Source organism: Balaenoptera acutorostrata, chromosome 5 (assembly GCF_949987535.1).
Source record: "Balaenoptera acutorostrata chromosome 5, mBalAcu1.1, whole genome shotgun sequence".
Lineage (NCBI taxonomy): Eukaryota > Metazoa > Chordata > Mammalia > Artiodactyla > Balaenopteridae > Balaenoptera > Balaenoptera acutorostrata.
In genome coordinates, this window is record NC_080068.1 from 122,327,612 (window position 1) to 122,352,638 (window position 25,027).

The window sequence follows — 25,027 nt, forward strand, 5'->3', positions numbered from 1 at the left end:
ATCTAACCAAATAAATGCATCTACATGAGTCCTCTTATATTGACTGCAGGCCTAACATGGGGAAATTTCTCTACATAAGCAGACGTCTGCACTTCAGCCATTTTGTTCCGATGACTGCCTATTTTTAAAAGAATAATTCAATAACTATCTGGAATCACTCTTCCCTTCATCCACCCATGTGGGAGAAGAAAGCACAAGCAGTGAACTCTTCTCCCAAATATTTCACTGGCGTACTTGAAGCGCCCTTCATAATGGCAATCTTCCTAAGCCAAGAAGGAATCAAAGAATCAGATAATGAATCAAAACACAGTTTCCTAAACAAGGAATATCTTACTTCAATTTAATTTTCTGAAAAGTTGTTCAACAAGAACAAATGACAGAGTTCAGTTTCTAACTTTGCTACCATATGAGGGCTTTTGGTCTTTTTGATGTGTTTTATTTTTGTGTCTTGTTGTTTTGGTTTTCTTTAGAGTGTTTGAATATCTGATGAGGTCTGGACACAGTACACCTTTTTAGAAGTTAGTTCTTTATATGGAAATGTTTCTGATTCTCTTAGTCTCCAAAGAGTCCCCTTGTTAAGAAAATCCTACTGGAGGTATCACTCGTTTACCACTAAGGAAAGAAAAAAAAGAAACATCCCTGGGAAATTCTTGGTTTCCTTTACTGAAACCACAAGGATGTAGGAAGAAATAAATATCTCTGAAACTCCTTTAATTTTTTTAAAAGTTATTATTACTTAGTGTAAGTCTGCTCTGCGGTGTATGTGAAAGCAAGATTGTGCAGTCTGACTTTTTCCCAGGACGTTTTTTTTTTTCAAAGAGAGGATGACGTTTCTCCAGATGTTTTTCCGGGTAATTATTTTTAAATAAACAAAGGAAAAAATAGCTTAGTGGTTTTTTTCACTCCACAGCAGGGCAGTGTGGCAATCCATACACTAATAATCCCTATCCTAATGATATGATGTTCGGTGCTGAGGTAGGACGAGAAGGCAGCACCGCTGGCTCTGATCCTTAGGCTGTGCTTGACTCTGCGCTGTAAATCTTTTCACGTCGTTGTTTCCTCCCATAATTACTCCTGTGTCGATGTGAGGCTCAGGACCACAATCACATGACAAAGCACAGGGTACAAAGGACATGTCACCCAGTCAGTTCTCCAAAACATTAGACTTTAAAGAGGAGACAGCAAGCCTCTGATAGTCAGGCAAGAGCTTGCTATCTTTTCCCATCAAAGGTCAGCAGAGGACACGGTTGCTACATCGCTACAATTCTTTTTACATGAAGTTTTCCGTTCACTGTATTTAGATAAAGGGAATGTGATTAGAGAGCTTTCTGAAATTCCCTCAAGATATCAGACATGTGGAATTTCCTAGAGAGATCTATGCATTAGTTAAATCACTGGCATACCTTAAAAATGCTCTGTAGTAAGAGATTTCACCATTAAAATGTATGCCTTTCAACTAACTTGCTGCAAGAAAATAAAAATGTCACAGTGGCTCAAAAATCTGATGAAAAGTGATATCACCTTTATTATCTCATTTGTCATTGCAAATGTTACTTAAGCGTGGTCCGGAAGGGAGCCTGAAAAGCTTGTCTGAAGAGTTAGTATCTTATTCGCAAAATCAGCCAAAACGCAGGCTTCTGATGATGACAGGACTATCACTAGCATCTGCTCCTAAGATTTATTTAACACTTAGATACGTACTGGGCATTCTACCTGGTAGTGACGTGTGTTATGTCTTAAAACTTATATGAAGCCTATGAGGTAGGAATGCTGTTATCTCGACTTCACAAGCCAGGAAATGGAGGTGTAGAGAGACGAGTGTCCTGCCCACGGTCACACAGGAACTCTGTGGCAGAGGTAGGGTTTGAATCCAAGTCTGACCCCAGAGCCCAAAGTCTCCAACACTGTGTTCCACTGCCTTCACTAAGACCAAAAGCCTCTTTCTAGGCAGCACTTACTAAGTACTTAGGATAGAGCTAAGCACTTTTCAAATATTATCTTTTATTCCAGGGTGAAATACTACCTTTTCTGATCTAGTCTTAACAGTTTTCCAATGAAGCTCCTAAGCTGGGTGTATATAAACTAAAGCAAAACGCTTGGTAATTATCTAATGAAGTAAGATTCTCAACATAAATAGTTTTTGAACTTCAGACCAGAGACGTTACCAACACAATATTGGACTTGCATTATTTTTTCCATTTCCCTTAAATAAAACCAGAGTATGTTATGGGAACTTGACCAACTGAAATTTTGTACCATCAAATTATGCTGTGGCTTTTACTTTTAAAACTACAATTTAAAAGAAACAGTCTCTTCTGTTGCTGGGGTGAATGCCTTACCGCTGTATGTAAGAGTTATTCACACCGCGGTGATCCAAATCGTGGCTTAAGGCAGCAATCAGCAGCGCGAGTATCTCCAGGTCAGTCAGCCTGTTCTGCACGACCGAAGAGTACAAGAAAGAAAGAGAAAGAACAACTTGGTAAAGCGCATTATACCACCTCTTTCCACCAATCACGTGGTTTTTTCCTTAGTGCTTTACATATGTGCTTTCTAGTCCCATAGGACTCACGACAGAATCCTACTCTGCAGGCAATCAGTCGTATTTTGTTTTCAGAATGGGATTATCGTTATCAACAGAAAAAGTTCAAATGCCTCAAATAATCAATAACCTGTCCACCTATAGTCAATATTTTTAATTCTTAAAAATCTATATATGTATATGTGGAATAATCCAAATAAACATTTTTTTTTTTTAACATCTTTACTGGAGTATAATTGCTTTACAATGGTGTGTTAGTTTCTGCTGTATAACAAAGTGAATCAGCTATACGTATACATATATCCCCATATCTCCTCCCTCTTTGCGTCTCCCTCCCACCCTCTCTATCCCACCCCTCTAGGTGGTCACAAAGCACCGAGCTGATCTCCCTGTGCTATGTGGCTGCTTCCCACTAGCTATCGATTTTACACCAAATAAACTTTAAATAATTGTTTTCTCTCTGATTTTCAGTTCCCTGCAGATTCTGCTGCCTTCGCTCTCTGTTGTCAGTTGCTATATCCTTCACTCTCTCCTATTAGAAGTGTAGACAATGTGAATATTAGCAAACAATAGGAAAAAAAAAGAGGATTAGGAATGAAAATTTGGCTTTGAAAAGTTGTGCAATATATTCCAAAGCCAAATAGAGGTTATTTTTTAATACCTGCCATTTGTATTATCTGCATTACTGTTCTCCTTCATTAGAAAGAAAACACAAGGTAAAACTATTATCAGCTGTATTCTGCTGCAACTCTCAACTTTCTATATAGTATGTCTACAACATACACAAAAATCACCATTTTGTTATTCTTCATAAAAATCAAGGATAGACTTCAGTGGTACAGTCCTTATGAGCATCCCATACCCCCAAATAAGTTCACCCTATTTCTTATAAATGTTTGCTATGGCAGGAAAGTACTACTATGGTATTTGATATGGCTTCTTGGACAACAATCACTTTTTTTAGCTCTAGCCAGCTAAAATGTGCACTCTATGAAAGTAGAGACAGCGAATAACATTTTTAGAATTTATTAAATAAAAAAGAGCATGGACGCTCTGAATTAAAAACAGTTTTATGATGTACGCCTGGAATCACTGACATAGAATAACTTGCCGATTCCCACTGAAGTTAGAATCTAAGGACAGTGATATGAAAAATTTGGCCCGGAAAAGAACGAATTACGTGAACGTTTTCTGCATTGATCTTCCTGTAAACAGTCTCTGGTCGATGTATATGAAACCAAAACCTTTTCCATGAAATAGTACTTATAAAATTAGCAGAGTGCTCCAGAGAAAATGTGACAGAGAACCCTGGACTCATCTGTGGAGCCAAGTTCAGGACCTGAGTGGTTTTTGAGGAATTCTACTATGGAGCAGGTTGAATGTGAACATGAGAAATTTGATACTTTTCTTATATTGTAGAGTTTTCCTCTGAAGGAAGCATTTATTTGCCCAAAGGCTATTATTCAGTTTAACATGAAACTATTTTAAAGATTTTTAAAAATAGGCCATATATATTATATATGAAAGGAAATTAGAAATTATTTTGCCATACCAGTCTTCCTTAATTAACAAAATGTAATTTATTTTGTAAGTGGAATTAAATATTATTCTCAGTCATCATTAGTGCACATTAAAAAACACTTGAAAGAATATGCTGTATTCTTGCAGCAAAGCAACAAAATGTCTTAAATACATAAATGGCTCTAAGAAGTACCTGAATTTTGCCTGCTTTTAGTGCGGCAAACATGCACTGAGCTGTATTAAAGGCATGTCTCCAATTATGATAGGCAACATTCTTCCGATAGTTCTTCTTAACACTTAAAATCCACCTGCAAAGAACCTTTAGGAAATAAAGCGTAAGTAGTAAAAATAACTGCTCATGTTTATCACACATTTATTAATCTTCACGCACTGTACAAAGCATTTACATCTAACTCCCGGGACTCTGAGGGAGGCACTACCATTTTGATCATTGTACAGATGAGGAAAGTGACATTCAGAGACTTGCCCAAGGTCACAGTGCTTGTAAAGGGTGGGCCCAAAAGTCAAACCTCAGCAGTTTGACTTCAGAGCCTACCATGCAAACCCCCATGTTAGCTAAATTAGATGTGAAATGCAAGGCAGCTCAAAGAAAGGTACTTTTGTCATGGGTAGGGCACAGACTAGCTTTTTAAGAGATATTATGTCCATGTGTCATCAGTTAGGAGAGTCCAGGTAGGCAGTCACACGTGCGTGAATTCACTCTCAGAGAGCCATGCAAGCGGCCAGTCTCCAGTTCTTCTCATGCTCCCATTCTGTATGTCTGCAAAGGTAATTGTGCGAGGCTCTGGGGATGGCTTGGGGGCAAGGCACACAGCACATGTCCAAGGACAAACTGGAGCTCCAAGTCCCAATCTTTGTCCCTTTTAAACTATGCTTAAATATTCAGGCAGAGTTACTGCTTGGTTACCAAGAAGTAATTAACAGAAAATAATCTATGCAACATAAAGCCCTGGGTGTGTGTGTGTGTGTGTGTGTGTGTGTGTGTGTGTGTGTGTGTGTGTTACTCATATTTTAAAAGATGGGGAAAAAAAGGATAGACTTCAGAAAAATCTCACAAGCTGGGTTTAATTCAACTCCTAAGTGGTGTATTCAGTAAAATCCCCAGGGACTCATGGGCTGTGAGCTTGATAATTTTGTGTTTGTGTTAGCATCAGAGTCTGCCTCTCTTCAATACTGAATGATTTACTATACTTTTGGGGATCTCTAAAAATAAATATGTGCTTCTCCCTACGTGTATCACTGGAGATATTTCAAACACAAAGGGCATTGCCCTGGGGAATAGAAAAAGTACCAGGGAAACGAATGTTGCTTTAACAATATTCGACACAGTTTGATTGGCTGCAAAAGTAGGCCAAAAACAAGGTTTCTTCTTTGTTGGTAGAAATTGTTTATAGAGGATTTGGCAGAAAAATCAATGCTTTCATATCCTCCCTTTTCTTTTCAGGTCTCTTTGTTCCTGTTCTATGACGCAGTTCACAGGGAATTCTGATAAAAAGAACCCAAATGTCCCCTAGCTCTTTCACCCCTGAGAAACCATATTTCCCAGAGGATTTCCGTATGCCTAAGGTTGACGTGCTAACCTGAAGTACATTGCAGCCTGGCCATTTCTCAACAAAGTCGACCCCGAAGATGATAGATTCATCTTATTAGGAGAATTTTAAGTAAGAGCAATTAACTTTCTTTGATATGCTTAGAAAGTGAAGTGTCATAGAAAATTACTGGTGATTAATTAAAGAGTCAAGGAAAATAAGCAGGAAAACCCAGAAATTTAACCTATGGACATATCTCTTTACTAATCATAAATCTGTAGATATAATTAAATAGGCACTTATGCATATAATGTGAAATAATGACCAAAATGACTCTATGAAACCTAATTCCTGATGGACTACTCTATTCTGCTGCTTTTTCTTCTTTTTTTTTCTGGCCACGCTGCATGGCTTGTGGGATCTTAGTTCCCCGAACAGGGATTAAACCCGGGCCATGGCAGTGAAAGCGCTGAGTCCTAACCACTGGACTCCCTATACCGCTTCTATGGAAATGGGCCTATTGAACTAGGTAACCCAATGGATACCCCACTGTATCTAATTAGTAACTAGATTCAAGTACAGTTTTGGATTCTGTTATCAAATGTTCTTAACAGCATTTAGGAAAATTATGGTCAGATCTGCTTAATGCTTGGTGGATATGCCTGGCGTGTTCAAATCTGTAGTATAATCTTTCGTACAGGACTACTGAATAATTATGTGCAGTTTGGAAGGCCCTAGGGAGCATGCTCAATACACTGAATCAGTCTCCAACATTACAAAGGCCTCCTGAGTCCTGCACGGCATCCTTAAGATGCTATGGGAGAAAGCGAAGAAAGAAAAAACACAGCCCAGCTCCTGCCTTCAAGAATTTCAATCAGTAGTGAGTGAAAGTAACAAAAGCGCACATATAAAGGAAATAAATTCACATAAAAGTGAGAGCATAAATTTATAAACTGTCAATAGCATTCCAAGTGGCATGAAGTCAATCCTAAGGTTCTCCCAGAAGTAGAGATTTTTAAGTCAGGCTCTGAGGAGAAGTATGTTATGGCAGAATATACTTGGAAGTGGAGCCGTCCTGTCCATTCAGGGGAGGAATGACACGTAAAAGACAGAAGGTCAAGGAAAACAAGTACAGCACACACAGATTTGTTGGAGTACAGTTGAAGAATCTGCTTCAGAGATCAGCAAGAATTATAGGAGAGTAACTCAAGATTTGGAAGCCAAGCAGAGACATGAAGATCTGACATAACTTTCAGTAGGAAATATTCTTTGTCGGGGCACTTCATGATGCTTAACATCCTCTCTAGCAGTAACATTTTAATTTTATCATCCTAAAATTATATCTGAAATGTACAGTGACAATAATATCTGAAATAAACAAAACAGAAGAGTCACTAAGGCAGGAAGGCCAACCAGAATAATAGCAATGTTCATGTTGATGTTGGCCGGAATTAGAATAGTAGTTATTCAAACAGAAAAGGAGAGGAGATGAATGAGACATTGAGGAGGAATATCTGCCTAATGGATAAACATTCAAGGGAAGGTAAAAATCAAGACTGTAAAAGAAATTCTCAGTGACTATCTTCATACCCAACACTCAAATGCTATCTAAAAGCTTATGTTTTTAAGAAATAAGAAATAAATCAACTTATATAAGAATTTCATAAGTAGGTACAAGGATCATATTCCTGTTCTGTCCAGGCCCTTTCAACAGACTCAGCACTAGTGTAAAGTATGGGCAATCTCAGGAATGGAAAGGGATTTGAGTCGCTATCTAGGTTTATAAGTCCCGTGACTGGCAAGAAGCAGAACTGAGATTTGCATTTAGAACTTCTGGCTCTAAATGAGATCTTCATTCCATTAATAGAAAAGGCTTTTTAAAATGAGCCCTGTAACCTACAACAGAGAAATCTGATAGGGGAGTATAACCATGGTCAAATTTGGTCTAAGGAAGGGATAACTGACATGTACTCTACACCTGTATATTAATCAAAATATACAAGTGTGCACACATACACATGCATGCAAATAGACAATCTCACAGATGCATGTGTAATTCTCACAGGACTCCCATAGGGGAGGTCATACCACTATTCCCAATTAACAGATTACAAAACTGAGAATGTGAGAGATTAACTGCCCAAAGAAATTAGAGGTAATCACTAGTAGAGCTATGACTCAAAATCCATGAACTTTCTACTCCACCATGCTATGTCAATTTCTTCATTTGTAAAACAGGGACAATAATAACCAAAGAACCTTTCTTGAGAGCTTCTTAAAATAATTAAATGATATGATATCTCTTAATCAACACGCTCTTATAGGAGTGAAGTATTACTAGAGAAGAGTCTACAGACAGCTGGTCTTTGTTTTCACCCAAGAGTAATATAAACTTCGGTTAAATTAAAGAAGGAACTAGATTCGGGCCCCCAGTAATACCAGAAATGATACCGTATTACCCTTAGCTATATTAGCCCTCAGTTTTCACGCCTCAGTGAGGCTTTGAGAGCAGGGACGACTTATCACTGAAATGTGTACCTAGCACAGTACAGGATACACTGTTTATTGTTAATGAATTTTCATTTTATGAATGAATGGATTGCTGGATAGTGGAGGCCTTCAAGGTATTTACATTTCCAGATAGGAAATCTGTACGAGGAGACTAGACATTCAACTGACCGGAAAAAAGTAGTTTTAAAGGCAAATTACTGAATTTTTTTTTCATATTGGCCTTTCTATTCTCCCTTATTCTTTGATGAGATACACGTAGCCATTATGAAACAGAATAGAATTCCCTGATATCTCCCAACTGGTATTAGAAGGTATTGATTTCAGTCTTGCTATTTTCTGAGAGGCGAATAAGGTAATCGACGGGGGTTAAAATCAGTTTTCATCTTCACCCCATATGGGTGACCCTGTTTGAACCAAGAGCTTGGCTTCACATCAACCTCTTCACTCCCTCATTTCCAAAGGAGTTCACTCTGTTTTGGTCCTTCTTTCTACTGTGTTATCGTAACCTCTGCAATCAGATCATGTTACTTCCCTGCTTAAAATTCCTCAGTGACTCACCATTGTTTTCAGGATAAAATCCAAATTCCTCTGAATAGTGTACAAGGTTCTACAGGATCTGCTTCTTGGTTGCTTTTCTCACCACTCTCACCCCCTCAACCAGTGCTCCATACCTCCAACCCCCTCTTTCTGTCCTCCTGCCTTTGCACATCCTGCTCTCATTGTTGGGAATATTCTCCCCTATTCTTTAGCCTGGTGCTTGATACATGTGGGAACCCAATACATGTCTTTTTAATGGCTGATAACTTTTCTTTAAACATCCTGGGTGTGCATTAGGTGACAGTATATGAATCTCTGAAACTTAAAAATCCTTATTCCATACTAGCATCCAAAACTAATTCTGTCTCTTACACACACACACACACACACACACACACACACACACACACACTCATACACACACACACACACACACACACACACACTCCAGAGGACATCACCGCATTCCTACCTCATGTTTCATCTGGAAGTTCTGCACAAGGTTGAGGTCAGTGAACATCCGGATTGTGCACAGTGCCGTTTCCAGGTCAGATAGCTCAAAGTCACTGAAGCTGAAGTCGGTGATTTTAAGGGTCTGGGCAGATGGTACCATGGCAGCCTTAGGTAAGGGGAGAAGAAGAAAGTGAAATAAAGCTGTTAGAGCAGCAGTGATTCACAAAGCTTTCTTACTTTGCTATGGGGAAATAGCACACTGTGTTTATTTTTTTCCTTTTAATGTCATATACTAGAAATCTTTTAATGTAGAAGTTACTCCTTTTTTTTTTTTTTTTTTTAAACTGAGCCACATGTGGATAACTAATATGGTTCCAGGTAGGCCAGGTGGAGGAGAGAGGGTAACTGTACCTAGAACAGTAGGCAGAACTAAGGACTCCAGCCATCCTGCCCCTTTATACCTCCTCAGTGTTACTCGTTCAACAGATATTTATTGAGTAATTATTGGCCCCGTCCCAGAGGATAAGTGGTGAGCCGGATAATGATAATGTTCTAAGCATTTTACACTTAATTCTCAAGACAACCTTATGAAATCGATGCTCTAGCTCCATTTTTCAAGTGCAGAAACGTGAGCACGGATGAACACTTCCTTACCCATGGAAGCATAGCCAGGTGAGGACTGGAGCCTGGCTTCCAATGCAGACAGACTGTGCTGCTCTCAGATTTGACACAATCTCTGATCTAGAGACCAACAGAACCTACTTTACCCAAGCCTGACCACAAGAATCACCTAGGGTGCCTATCAAAAATAGAATTAGTGATTCTGATTCAGTAGGTCTGGGATGGGTTAAGACACTGGTTTTTTGGAGGGGGATCTGTTTTTTAATTAACATCCTCAGTTTTGATTTGTTAGTCATTTAATTGTAGTAAACACTTGCAATTTCTTCAAATACACCTTGCTCTGGTTTTTTTTTTTTTAATCAACGTTCCTTTTACCTCCTGCTTCTCCTACTTTCTTTAACTAAAGGACTTCTTTAAGACACAGTTCCCATCCAAAGAAGAGTTAAATGCCCTTCAGAGCTAAGCCCACCTTGGGAATACCTGTTTAATTACACGAAGTTCACTATAATGTAATTTCTTGTTTATCTGTCTCCTAAGTACACTGCGACTGACAGGTGGGGCTGTACCTTACACATCTTTGTATCCATTGTGTCTACTGACGGATACAGTTTTGATATTTGTTAATATGAGTATTTATTAAATGAATGGAAGGGGAAAAACCTTATTCCCTTCACTTAATTTGAGTTATAAGTTCTGGTTTTAAGGTCCCAAAACTTCTTAGGAGGGTAGAGCCCATTAACTTGAGTTAGAAAACTAGCAGACCTGGCAAATGCATTCTAATTTGTTTGGTTTGGTACTGAATATTTTTTAAAAACCACCGAATTTGTTATAGTATTTAAAAATTGGGAGAGTTTTAACAATAAAACAGGATTTCTGGCGTCTCCTGGAAAATCCGGCCACGTTGAGCCCCAATTCCCATGAAGCAAGGCTGGCCACAGCCGAGGCCCCCCGGGCACCCTCATACTGAGCAAAGCTGTCAGGCTTCTCTCCTAGATTTCCTGCCGGGCCCCTGCCGGCATGGGAACTTCTAAGAGCCCCACTCCTCCATCCCCGTGACTACTCACTCTGCCAGCACTTTAACTGCCTTAGCCAGATGTGGCTGAGATTTACGTGATGAAAAGAGGCTTTAACTTGGTGTGGGGCAGAGGGAAGAAAACCAGGTTCTTTCCAATGTTTTTTCCTTGATTCCCTCCAAACCCCTTAAGTTTCTTCTGAGAATCTGGTATATCACTTCTCTGCCTTCCCTCCATCTTTTGTGAAGTAAAAAGGTCAATACTACTAAAACCTTATGGAGCAATCTAGAACTTTCCCCTACCAGCCTGAGGGCGCGCGCACATTCTCTGCTCATCGGGACCGTCTCGTGTTTTACTTACATATACCAGACCTGTTTAAACTTTAAAAGAATGTCACCCTCTTCATACTCCAAACCAAGACTCTTTGCCCAAGCCCAAAATTCACGAGAAAATACGCCTTCTGTTCAGTCAATTGGACAGGCTAATGTGTGGGCTGAACTAGGGAAAGAAAGGAGGGCTGAAAATGCTCCGAGAAAGGGTAGCGCTGTTTACACCAGCCTCCAACATCGAGACGGAGCAGACAGCTTGAGGGGAACGGGGAAGTGTGGAGGTGGGAGTAGGCCCACCTTTTAACTCAGAGCAGATGACAGCTGCTTCCCTTAAACATTGCACAAGAGAACAGATGTTTGTTCCTTAGGGCATCATTATTCTTAGAGCAGGAAGTTTTCTCTCTTTCCTTCCACAACGGATATTCTAAACACTACGGGATAAAGACGGCCAACATGGCTTGTGCCTCGCTCCATTCTACACTCTAACTCCCAACCACTCTCTCCTGAGAGCAAAGACGCTTTTCTTCTGCTTGTTCAGCCACGTCACACCACGACTCAACCTTTCTAAGCTGACCTAGGGGGGGTGTGCAGACATTTTCCTTCAGAACCTTGTGGTCAGTGATACAGAGGTTCGGAATTCTTGGGATCGATTGCTAATAAGCCATGAGAAAGTCACACATCATTTAAAGCTCTCGTAAACTGCTTCTCTGACCATCACCAGAGAATTCAACTTTCTGTCTGCCCTGAAAGGGCTTGGGATAAAGGAGACTTTAAGTAAAACATATTGCCTGTCATTCTAACTTACCATTTTATAAAACGAAATAGTCTACACCTTACTAATAGCAGGGAAAAAAAATATGTGGTATTTCTGGGAGAGGTTATGTATATACAATTCTGGATTTTTATAGCTTCTTTCACTGACCGTTTGATTTGTTAGAATTTGCAAAGTGAGATTTCTGGCTTTGTTTTTCTTTGGGGGATAATATAACTTATTGCATCATGATGTTGAAGACAAACAAATAACATATTTTATAGATTCTGTAAAGCTATAAATGTGTATATGTATTATGGTTGACTAATCCAATTCGAACTTCTGGAACTATGATACCACCTAATACTGCACCATACTGCTTATTTCCCCACATGAAAGCACAGTGCCTGTGAATTCTCAGGCAATGGCAATTAGATGTTTTAGTGCTTCATCTGAATATAGTTAAGCCTTTCTAGGGTTGGGAGTTCTAATTTGTGTCAAATTAACCAAATATGGAATATAAAAAATATACAAAGCTCCCTGGGTTAAAGATTCAACCTGGCAAACAGTTTGGTAGCATAAAGTCATTTTTCTTCTGAGTTCTTTAATTATATCTGCCACTCAAACTAATAAAGAAACTAGTTACCTCTTGTGACTCTTTAGAGGAAATTCTTCATTTAAGTCCCTTTTTTATGACTCTTTTTTCTAATGTCTTGATCCCTTTTCACCATTCTTGCAGAAATTTAAAAAAAACAAAACAAAACTCTGGAAGTGAAATTCACTAAGGGTGGAACTGGACATATCCTTGGGAAGAGGACTGGACTGGGTTCAAGGAAGCAGTATTCAGAGCTATAAAAATACTTTAACTGCTCAGTGATCTTTAATTAAAACCAGCTGTTCTGAATACCATCTGACTGATGGGGAGCTATATAATAAATTGATCACCAGCCGGCATTACCCTAGATCAGCTACCACGTTTGCATTTGGCATTAGATACTGATCATAAAAAGAGAAACCTGAAAGCAAGGTGAAGCACATGGTAAAGGAATGTTTGCTATTAGGGGTGCTAGTCCCGATGCCCCACTGACTTCGTCACCCTGAACAAGATGTTCAACCTCTGCCCATTTTCTCACCTGTAAAATGAGGGGGTTGTCTCCAAGGTCTAATTTATTTCTGTGTCCACAGGACTCCAGGATCTGTAACTGCCTTCTCATTTTGGAATCCAAGGCCACCCTGTGAGTGGCATCTAAATCTTGCCAGTGACCTTCCTGTACAGGCCCCAGCTCCGTCTCTGACTCTCTCGCCATTTAAAGTAAATGGATGGTGCTCCTTAGCTGTTCCGGTTATACTATGCTTTTCATGCTTGATTCCTCACACGTGAGAGAAGGGATATTCCACTCCTCCTGGCTTAAACAGAGCACCCTAGCCTCTCATGAGTGCAGAGGAGGGTCAGACTGGGTACGTGGTAGCCTCTATACTTACTGCAATAATGCTCTAAAGGAAAAATTGAGTTTTTGGAAATTGCCATCATTTGATTTTTTTACGCAAGGCGGGGAGAGGTGTCTCTGTTTTTGCCATTTGTTTTCAAGGTTAATTAACGCTCTCTCTCTCTCACTTCTGGGCCTCTTTAACTGTTTCTCCTCCTCTGACTAGAATACACCGCCCCCCCCCCCAAGTTTTCATATAGCTAGTTCTTTCCCATTTTTTTATGTCTCAGCTGCACCGGAGAAACATTCACTGGTCTCTGTGGTAGATACTGTAGCAAGACTCCATTAACATAACATCTATTTCAACCTTTTCCTAGTGAGCCTTCATTTTCTGAAGAGTCAAGAAAGCTCAAAAATATATTTCCCTGACTCCCTTTCAGCTAGGGTTCCAGAAGAAATTTGGTTTCTTCAATGAGGTATACTTGAGTGAGACCTGAATTTCAAACTAACACAGGGCCTACCACATGAGGAACCCGTTTTTCTAAAATGTGGTTCCAGCGGGTGTTATGCAGCTGCGGAGACTTCAGTTCTGGCGGCAGCTTTCTCACTCCCAAACTATGCTGTGATGGTTGATTCCGGAAAGAGATGGCCTAGTGGCTTTCTGATTCTGGCTTACGTGAAAGTTTCCAAAGTGAGCCAGATCTCGAAACCCACACACACTCTTCTTATCCTGTAGGCTGCTGAATGACGGTGTAGGGTGAAATCACAGACTTGCCGTATCTCTTAGGTGAACATTAGAGCATTGATCAGGAGCAAGTAGGGCACCAAGAATGGAACTGAGACATTTAAGAAGATGTGGATAACTACACATATCCCAAACCATTCACTCCAGAATATGTCTCTACAGTATATAATTTCATGATGCCTATACTTTATAGTCATAGCTCTTTTTTTCTGATTATAATTATGTAATATTATATAATTAAGTTATACATATAGTCCTTCACTATTCTTTAAAGTTCCAAGAGGACAGAGATTGATTACTTATTGTTATATTTGGAACACCTAATATAATATCCACATAAAATAGGAGATAAATGTGAATGTATAAATGAAACATTTTTTGTGATCATCAAGCACCTAATCAGTTCTTCATAATATTCAGTTTAATTTGGCAAAGAGCTATAACACAAACATTAGTAATGAACCATGCTGAGTCAGACACGACGGATAAATTATAGACTATGCCTTCTTCTCTTACAGTTCAATTATTCACTTTATTTACTTTTGAAAAATTTTTTATAGCTGAATTCCCTCTTTCATCTGCACAATGAATACTTCGCTACTGTAATTTTAAAAACTCAGCTTCAGCTTGTTTTAAGTGTCATTAAATTTTGATTCATTCACTTGCAAGAACACTGGAAACTCAGGATGGGAAAGCAATGACCAAACGTTTTCCACTTTTTAGCAGCTCTGGGTAGGACGTTACTTAAAATGGTCAACTCTAGATAACTCCCTTCAAGTAGAGAATTGGTTACACTTTGTTTGTTACACAAACAAAAGGTTTACATTTATTTTAGAACACATCGTGCTTTTTTCTTCCTACCTGTTTTCCACCTACCTGTTGTTCTTTTTTGGCTAATTAGAAAATGAGTGCATACTTTTGCATGGCTGTTAGCATAACTGACACCATCTTGGGCTCATACAGTTCCTCCTGTCCTTCCACTGACCCTCCCCAGGACTGTACTATACGGTAAATCATTTCTCCGTCATCAAGGGCTTTGTAGTTAATAGATATTTTTAACAATCATTAGGTCCAGGTGGCCTCTATGCTCTGTTAGCTCCAAACAATGATGAAGACCTTCACTGACGAATTCCCAGCGCTCCTGAGACTAGCTACCCATTCATAAATCTTGACTTAGGAATGCACTCCCTGTTTCCAAGCACATACCCGTATACCCTAGATTAACCGTAAAATTGTCCCAGCAGCCCCTCGGTGGTGTGGAGTGCAGCTGTGAATGCTTCCAAATTGTTGTCCATCCGATCCTACCCTGTAAGTTACCCTACAATGAACTGATCCATTGATTGTATGGAGCTGCCTGCCTTGTTTTTTCAGTCTCAAGATACCTTCTCAGTTTGGTGGGCACTTTTCATTCCCTCCATCCCCCAACAACTTTCTTGATGGTGCATAATTAGAATGGCTTGGGCAAAAAGGCTTGGAACATGACGGAAAAGATGAAGGCCTCAATGTGGCTCCTACTACATTAGGAGAACTGCTTTTCCTCCCACTATCACCACTACTAATAATAACTGATACATAATAGGCGGGGGAGACATATGTACCAGGAACTCTGGTCACTACAACTCTCTGAGGTAGGTTCTTTCATTATTCTCTTTTTACAAATGAAGAAACTGAGGCTCAGAGAAGTCACAGATTTGCCCGCGATCATGGAGCTGGAATCTGAACCTAGACATCTCTCTCTAGACTCACGTTCTTAACCATCATGCTATATTCATGAAAATGAAAGCTCTGTGACCAGTTAGCCGCTGTTTTATTCATTTCATCAACTATTAAATTATTTCTAGCTTCATAATCACTTTAAGAAAAAAGAAAGCATAATCTTGTTGAATGCATTGAAGGATCGTGAATTGTGTTATTTCATGCTAGATTATAGGCTTCCTAAAAGTCTGAATTTTCCAGAATCATTCATTCAGTTATTCAACAAAACATGTAAACCAGGTTCCTGTTAAGCAATCACTAAATAGTAGCTATTATTATTATGACTCAAGAACTAACAGTCTGATGGAGAAGATAGACACACAAAAAATTGAAATATATCATTTAAGTGCAACAACACAAGGATGCTAATAAGTTTGCGTAAGTGATCCCTAACAACACAATGACAGAGAATGTAAGTACACATTTAACTACCTTTTTTAGTCATCTGTAATAGTGAATTTTATGTCTCCACTTGACTGGCCACAGGGTGCCCAAATGAAACATTATTTCTGGGTGTGTCTGTGAGGGTGTTACTGGATAAGATGAGCATTTGAATCTGTGGACTCAGTAAGGGAGACTGTACTCCCCAACGTGGGAGGGCATCATCCAATCCACTGAGGGCCTGATAGAACAAAAGGTGCAAGAAGGAGGGACGTGCCCCTTGTTGCTTCCTCCAAGCCCGCTGGAATGGGGGTATCTCCTGTCTTCTCAGGCGCTGGGCCTGGGATTTCAAGCATCAGCTCCCCGCTCTCAGGCCTTTAGACTCAACTCAATGACACCGCGGGTTTTCCTGGGCCTCCAGTCTGCAGACAGCAGACTGTGGACTTCTCAGCCCGCACAGGCATGTGAGCCAACTCCTCAGAATCTCTCTCTCTCATTTATGCATATATAAAATCTCCTTCTGGTTCTTTCTCTCTGGAGAATCCTGACTAATAAAGTCACCTATTTTTCTAAAGTCAAAGAGAATCATTCCTGAGCTTTATCAGTACCTTACTTAAGACAAATGACAGCCCTTCTTTTATTCAACTATTTCTTATTATGAAATAAGTCCATTTACACAACAAAAGGGACACACTGGGGTCCCTTTTACACAAGCATGGAAATGAAACTTTATAGGAAATAATACGTTTATAAAATGTATAGTCTCCTTGAAGCCCATAAATCACATGTTCATGGAAAATAATACACTTGGGTAAGGTAAATATAAGGGTCATTTAAAAATTATTGAGTTTCACATTTTTGGTGGATGTCTCATGAAAAAGATTTATATTTAGCCTGTGGCAAAGTCTCTGGTAACCTTGGAAGAAAATAAAGACATGTGGCTACACAATTTGCTCAACTGTATAATCTTTACACAAAAAAGGTCACACTTCAATCAAAGGCATTCTGCCTGCCTTAGATCTGAAGTATCAAATCTCAAGAGCTAAAATAGAAATTACAGAAACAACTCCTAATAGTCAACTCTTAAGAAAAGGCCCTTATTCAGAAAGTTATTTATTAAAATAAGTCTGAAAGAAGGGCAGCCACTGAACTTGGTCTTCCATAAAATGTCAAATTCTTCCAATTAGCCTCAGTGTTTTATGAAGGCATTTTGTTACATTACTCCTTGATGTTTATTCGACACAAATGTTAAGAGGGAAGGAGATTTTCCTCAAGGATCCATTCTTTAAGGAAATTATTTTCAGGAATAAAATTAATGTAGGTGTTTGATGAGTTTATTGGTAGCCACAAGGAGAGATGCTCAGTCAGGTATTTTAAGTTCTCCTTATCAGTCCCCATCACTAGCCTGCCTCTTGGGGCACTCTTTTATGCAGAGCAGTTTGGGTCTGGGTCTTTGAACAAAGCCACGCTGACAGCCATCACATTACACTTTACAGAAGAAGGCTAATGTCTCTCTTCCCCACGTTTAACATGCACAGAAAATGTGTTTTCAAAGAAAAAACCCCACACAATTAGTTTACAAGGCTGTTAGAATATATCTTTCTCTAAGAAGGAAGTGGATCCAAATATGAATGAGAAAGAAACCTACTAATACAAAGAGAGGTGAATATTCCAACTCAGCATGTGGAACCAAATCTTAAAGAGAATAAAGAAGTGAATAAGGCATAGCAGGACTAGATTAGTATATTTTCTTCAATAACTATATCAACATATTTTATTATTTTTCCTTCTTTCTAACATTATATAAATGGATTCCTTTAAACCTCCATAGGGAAGAGGCACAGACTATAAAAAAACTTGAATAATGAGCATAAGGTTTTTCAAAACCATGTAAAGAAGGCACATAATAATGTCAAGATTCCAATAAAATACATATATGCTTATAAGTAAAACTTCAGAGAAAATGTATGACTACAATTGGGACTAATACACTCAGATTTGGTTAGCATCTAATTAGTATATAAGAAGCTCAAGAACAGTGCCACCATACTTTGGAGCTAAGACTACCATTGGAAGTAATCCACTAGTAGAATCAAAGCAAAACAGGTAAGATTTGCTTGTCAAATGAAAGTAGGAAGAATCAAACAGAATCTATTAAATCTTGCAACGTGGAAAAGATATAGCCCAATTCATGTTATAGACGTCTATAAAAATGAATGCATCAACTGACAGTGTACAGGAAGTCCAAAGGACCCAAATTGTTCCAGAGTATTTCTAGCACTTTTTAAGGAAGAAGATGCCTTACTGGATGCCTTGTTGCTACAGTTCAGTGACGCTAGTTATCTAGATCATAGGGTCAACTCTTCTTTATTATTATCTGCTCAAAATTTTCCATTTATAATTTGACTATCCATAGAGATTTTCCCCCAAAGTGAAGGAATGTGATGATCATCTTGACATAAGAAAGTGGCTCTATATTCTAACACTGCCTTAGGCAATAGAGATTTGGGTCAGGTATCTGGCTCTGCCCCTTACTGCTGTTACCTGCAGCATTTCACACACATGCCTGGTCAAGAGGGTTCACGTGAAGTTTTTGGCTCGGAAAGGTTAAGGTCAAGATGAGGTATAAATTCTGTCCTAGGAAATCCTGCCTAAGTGGCCAGCTTTTCCCTCTCTCTCTATTTTGATACAGAAGACCTTTCAGGATCACAACAGGGTCTCAGTTTGCTTTGAGATACATTACGTGTGATTAAAGAAACTGCTATAAAGCAGAAGCTGTAGGGATTGGAACTGAATCAGCACTGACTCCATGACAAAACTGAGAAGTTTATTTTAAAAAACTAAACTCTAAAACGTATTTATTTACTGTTCTTCTAGCAAGAGAAGGCAGAAAAGGCAATCAATCAATCAAATATTCAGTTTTTTGTAATACATAAACATTTATTTCATTCTGATATCTTAACTAACAACTTTCTAATAACCATAACCAGGTCAGCTGGGGTCCTTTTATTTTTATCTCAGTAACTTGTAAGGATCATTAAAAGGTATATGGCAAAATGCTTGTTTAAGGCCCTATTTCTGCTACACCCAATTTTAAGCCAAAAGAAAATAAGATTAAAAATGGGATAAAAACTCAAGCAAGGGAAAAAAAGGATTCTGAATTTCCTATCAACTTTGTTATACTTTTGTTATGACTAGAAAACTTTTCTGAACATAGGCATAAATATTTGGTATACTTAAGCATGTTATTTATTTCTTTTAAGAACTGATTTCTAAAAATAAAAATTGAGAAGCATTTGACAGCTTTTCAATTTATTTTGGGTTTTAATTGAGATAAACCATCAGACACATGACTAAGACAGCAATTTTGGTAATTTCTGGATGATGCAGACACCTGTGTATTTGGGGCTGCAAAGGAATTTTTATTAGGATGATAGAAAACAGAATTGAAATCAGTTGCTGAATTCCAACCAATTTAAATGAATTATTTGACCTACAAGCTATGTTATCCTAAATTTCTCAACGCAGCTGCCAGAAATCTATTTTCCAAATGGAACAACAGATGGTTTTGAACAATACTGCAATATAGCAATTCTCAGTTTTTCCAAAGTGTTTTTCTCTTGTTAAAATTATTAACATAATTGAGAAAATAATTTTCAAATTTTTCTGAAAGACTATGCTATTTTCAAAGAAAAAAGCAAAGTTTAATATCCTAATGGATTTTTTTAAGCATTATCTTTAGAAATGACTCTATTTGCTAGTTTTTATTTATCTAAAACAACAAAGTGTACCCTTGCCCTCATTTTAGAGCTAACTTAATAATCCCACAAAGCCTGCAAGCACTTCAAAATGTATCTCTCCATGTGATCATTTCCAGCTCACAGTATGCAGTTAGTTCAAAACTTTATCACTCTACGAGGATTAGACAAACGGGCAATTAAGCCTGATGTGAGAGATACTTTAAACCTCTAAATCTTTGCAAATAATTGAAAAACTTCTCATTCCTTCAAACATCACCGTGAACAAAAGAAATACAGCCCATTCAAATGAGGCTAACCCCTAGAGAAGCTGAATCTTTCAGATGAAATCATCCCAAGGTCCTTCAACTGTTCTTGGCAGATGACTCAGCTTCCTACTGGGTGATTTAATCAGGAACATCTATAAGTCCTGATTCTCTTTCCTTCCTTCCTAGCTCATTCTCTCCAGTGCTGTGCAATGGCGTGTGGGCTTTGGGGCTGGACTGCCTGGATTTAGTCCTGGCACCATCACTCACCATCTGGGAGACCCCGAGTAGGACAATCTAAACTCTCTCAACCTCAAATTCCATTTTCAAAATGCTAATACTGACCTTATAGGACGGCTGTGGATTTAATACACTTAAGTTAACACACAAAGAACTTCAAACATGCCAGGTATATGGTAAGTGCTCAATTAAGTGTAGCTATTATTATTTACTATTACAATTATTATTATTATTATTATTATACCTTTTCTCTCGTCTTGGCCAAAGAAATGTCTCTTTAATACCTAGGCCACTTCAAGGTCCAGACCTCTTTCAGTTTCTTGAAAGAAACTGACTAAATTTCTTAGTCTCACACTCACCCTGGACCTTATGCCTTTGTCCAAGAACGTGCTGGCTTTCCTGCTTGTGAGCAAACCCTGCTCACAAACACAAAACAAAACAAGTAAAGAACTTCACATGATGCAGCCAACACCCGTCTTAGCTATTTCACTCTCTCTTTCATACAAACCATATTTTAAAAAATAGTCTGTATTCATTTCCTCCATTTTCTCACCATTTACTCAATACCCTTTGCAGTTTCACTCCTGAAGTTGCCTTCTAAACAATCACCTAATCACTGAATCCAGCAGCCTTCTCAGTCCTATTTCTCATCCTTCCTATAACAACTGATGGGATCTCCTTTCTTGTAAAAACTGTTCTACTGGCCTTCTGTGCCACTGCCCTAGCCTAAACCTTCCTCCCAGTTTAACTCCCACTTCTCTGCTTTAGCTGGTTTCTTTCCCTACACCTTCCATCTAAACCTATACCCACAAGAGTTCTGCCCGCAGCCTTGCACATCTTCCTGCACTCTCCCCAACTTGCTCCATTCCCATTGTTTCACTACCATGGGACTCCCCCAGATCCCATGATTTAACTTCCAAATCACCACCTCTAGTTCTGCCCACCGGCCCCTCCCCACTCTAGACCTGCCCTTCCTGGTTGTTGAAGATGTCTATTTGGTTGTTCACTTACCTCAAACTTACCATGTTCTAAATCAAATCTATCCGTTTTCCTTCTTAATATTTCCACTTTTGTTAATGAATGGAATGACCATTCTCTGAATTACCAAGGTCAGAACATCTGAATCATCTTTAGCCTCCTCTCTCCCTAACAGCCCATCACAGATAGGACAGTGATTATATGCATGCCTTCTGGAGAAAGACAGTGTGAGTTTGTATCCTGACTCTCCACTTCCTGCCACTGCGACCATGAGCAAGTCCCTTGCTTCACAGCACAGCTGCCCCGTTTACATGAGAAAATGTATGTAAGGGCACGGAGGGTGAACATTTGGCAAGCCATGGTGATGACGATGAAGAAAAAGAATCTCAACGATCTCAATGACCCTTCTCATTCCTTACGTGACTCTCATCACATCTCATATAGACTTTATGTTGTCTCAAGTAAATTTAAACTCAGAGGGTCAGTCTTGGTTGTCAATGTGTAAGTGCCTCGAAAGTTCATTAATCTCATCCAAGGCAATCTCAGTCAAGACCTAGAACACGTGACATTCCACTTACATATCAATGTGGTCTTCTCTCATAGTATCCTAAATAAGAATGTAGTGAGAATTCAGGAACTGACCTCATTTGAACCCAATTTCAAATAACATTCTGTAAGCCATATGGTCAGAAATTAAAATCACTCTCAATTCTTAATAACACAGAGTACATTATCAGTTACAAGCTATAAAATCTTTGTTGTTATTACTCTAACCAACCAACCACCTTGCAGTCGCCTGTCCACACTTCCCCATGAACTGAAAACTAAATTTAATTTTGGTTTAAGAAAGATATAAAGATTATAACAATTATTGGAAAAATATCAGAATCATATAATGTATTACAAAATCAATACGATGCTATCCTTTGCTCTGTGTTACCAGTGAGTTTCCAGCCCTGCAAGAAAGTAGATTTGATTAGATATTTTTATAAATGTCCATATAAATATTTACCACATTTAATTAAATGTCTAGGGGACCATTACCAGTAGACGCAGTTGTCCTGAGAGAAGCATATTTATGTATTAATTAGATGCCTCTAGTTAGTCATTTCTACCAAGAAAGAGGAGGAGGATTACCGCTAAGGATTGGAGCTCTCTTGTTTCTTCCTCTGCAGCTGAAGCATGATATGACAGAACCTACAGGGCGAGAAAAGAAGGAATGCAGGTTATACAAGAGAGGACTACCAAACATAGACCACAATTTCAAGCCTGAGATTCTGCTAAAACTTCCTGCAGAGACAGCTAGACTCCTCAGAACATCATATCTTGTTTGCTGCTCTCTTCAACAGAGAGAAAATCCCAGACTTTGATTCAAATGCTTATTACAGAAACAGAAAGTTATACTCCCTATGTTCAAAGAAAACTGTCACTTTTCCTCTGACATTGTTGATATAACAAACACATTATTTATAAGCCACACTATTAGGTCAAACTTGGCAGAAAATTTTGGGTCACTTTCTTTTAAAAAAAACTGACTTTAGTTATTTTTACTTGTGTACAGAATCAAGATAAAAGACCTTTGCATAAACTGACATTTTAACGTTGATATTTGGAAAGAAAGTAGTCTAGAAGTGGCTCTCAGATGAAGCGTGTAACCACTGGAGAATTCATAAGGAAAAACTGCACAGCGGAGATATAATGTCACACAGATTCAAGCATCCTTTTACACTCATAGGATTCAAGAACTGAGAAGAGTAGGGCTGGTCTATAAGTCTATCCATTAACAGCTGAGGACACCTAGGCTCAGGGATCCCCATGACTTGGCTGTGAGCTCACACCCAGTGAGAAGACAAGAGGGCCTAGAACCCAGCTTTCAACTCCCAATCTAGTACACTTCCCATCGCCCTAGTGAGTTAAGTTGTAAGAAGATGGTAAGGCAGGTTTACTATCTTCTTATAACTTAACATGAGAATCATTCATTCCCATTTTCAAAAGTGATAACTTCTAAGTAATGGAATAATATTTTAGACATTCTTTTAAACCAAGGTAGTGATTGCATTTTAAATTGTCTATCATATTTTAAAAATACATTTTTAAAACTTCATTTTTGACAGAGTCAACACAGATTTACTAAAATCCCTCAAAGTTTTAGAATCAGTGATAAAAAGGTATCCCATGTTCAGACTTTAAATGGTGAGCCAAGTAATTCAGCAGCCCAAACTAGTTTTCCTTGAACTAGTTTTTAAAATTTTAAGCAATTCAAAATCTAAAGCCAAATGGTATATACATCTACTATCTTGTGATTCAGAACGTTATAATACTATGATACACCTGATTTGTCTTAGTGTTTGAACCATTAATCACTAGGAAACCTCAGGAACCTTGGAGTTGCTGTCTCCTGCTCCTGTGAAATTGACAGGTCACAGCTAAGCTGCTGCTGACACCACAGAGGCGGTTTGTTGAGAAAGGCTAAGACTCTGACCATGAATTAGTCTAATATAAATCAGTGCAATGCAACATGGATAAGTGAATAAAGGAATAACATGACATTCTAAGTTAAAAAAAATTAATTTCATCACACACTGAAGATAAAAATAGCACCTTACTCATAGCGTTGTATGGATTAATTTTGTTAACACAAGTGAGAACACAGAGTAAGCATTTGATAAAGGTTAGCTATTATTGTTGTTGTTTCACTGTCATTATAATGATGTTTTCCAGGTCAAAATAATTCCCTGTCATAAGAAAACATGAGGGGTTTATGTCCCTAGCTTTTATCCAATACCTCAGAAGAAAAAATTTTTTCAAGGTTAAACCTGTGATTGTACATATACCTTCCTATAATGAATTGAAAAATGTATATATTAAGTGAAAGCCTAATTACTCATATATTTAACTGAAGTAAAACTATAGTGTAAAAATAGAAATAAATCTCAATCAGGAAAATATTCAGAGATTTTGAACAAAATGATATGATATGTGGGATTTGCTTCAAAATAATCAATGGATTAATAGGGAAGAAGAGTGCAGAGAAGTGAGCAAGGGTATGGATGGAATAATAGTAGCCATAGGTCAATAATTACTGAAGACAGCTAATGAACACATGGGGGCTCATTAAGCTATTCTCTCTACTTTAGCATTATGTTTGAAATTTTCCAAATAGGAAGTTTTTTAAAAGTTTTTAAAAAATTGATAGCTGGCTTAGATTCAATTCTTCAGTGCAAAGCCATGGAAACAGTAAAAAAAAATTCACTTAAAAATTGTATATACACATGCACACACACGTACATATATGTACATGTGTGCATATATGTAATTTGAAATATATGTATATTTGTTTGTATATATACACACACATACATATGTGTGTGTGTGTATTTGAAACAGATTTCTACTGGTTTCTAAGCCAAGGTCTCTTATGTAACACTATAGCAAAACTATTAGTGTTATATATTCACATTAGAAAGTAAAGCATACCATCTTGGTTATTGGTAAATCTTGACTTATATATCCTTCTAGCTCTTTAGGTTAGGTATCTATTTATTAGGGATTGGAGGAAAAGTTAATGATCCATATCCCAAACATTGATTTCCACTCATCTCTGCTAGCTAAGAGTAGGCAAACATTAAAGTATATTTCACACCAGTGTATGAAGGACTAAGTAATGCCCTTT

At 38.3% G+C, this 25,027-nt stretch overlaps 1 protein-coding gene across 5 annotated transcripts in view; it reads right to left on the reverse strand.

The window, feature by feature from the left end:
- PDE5A (phosphodiesterase 5A) overlaps positions 1 to 25,027 on the reverse strand; it is a 150,494-nt gene that overhangs the window by 27,962 nt on the left and 97,505 nt on the right. For all 5 annotated transcript variants that reach the window (XM_007172415.2, XM_007172418.2, XM_007172417.2 and 2 more), the window contains exons 11-14: positions 22,492 to 22,551; positions 9,131 to 9,277; positions 4,254 to 4,379; positions 2,340 to 2,434 (exon numbers count right to left, since the gene is read on the reverse strand). In XM_007172415.2, coding sequence (XP_007172477.1) covers positions 2,340 to 2,434; positions 4,254 to 4,379; positions 9,131 to 9,277; positions 22,492 to 22,551 — 428 coding nt within the window. The remainder of the gene's footprint in view (positions 1 to 2,339; positions 2,435 to 4,253; positions 4,380 to 9,130; positions 9,278 to 22,491; positions 22,552 to 25,027) is intronic.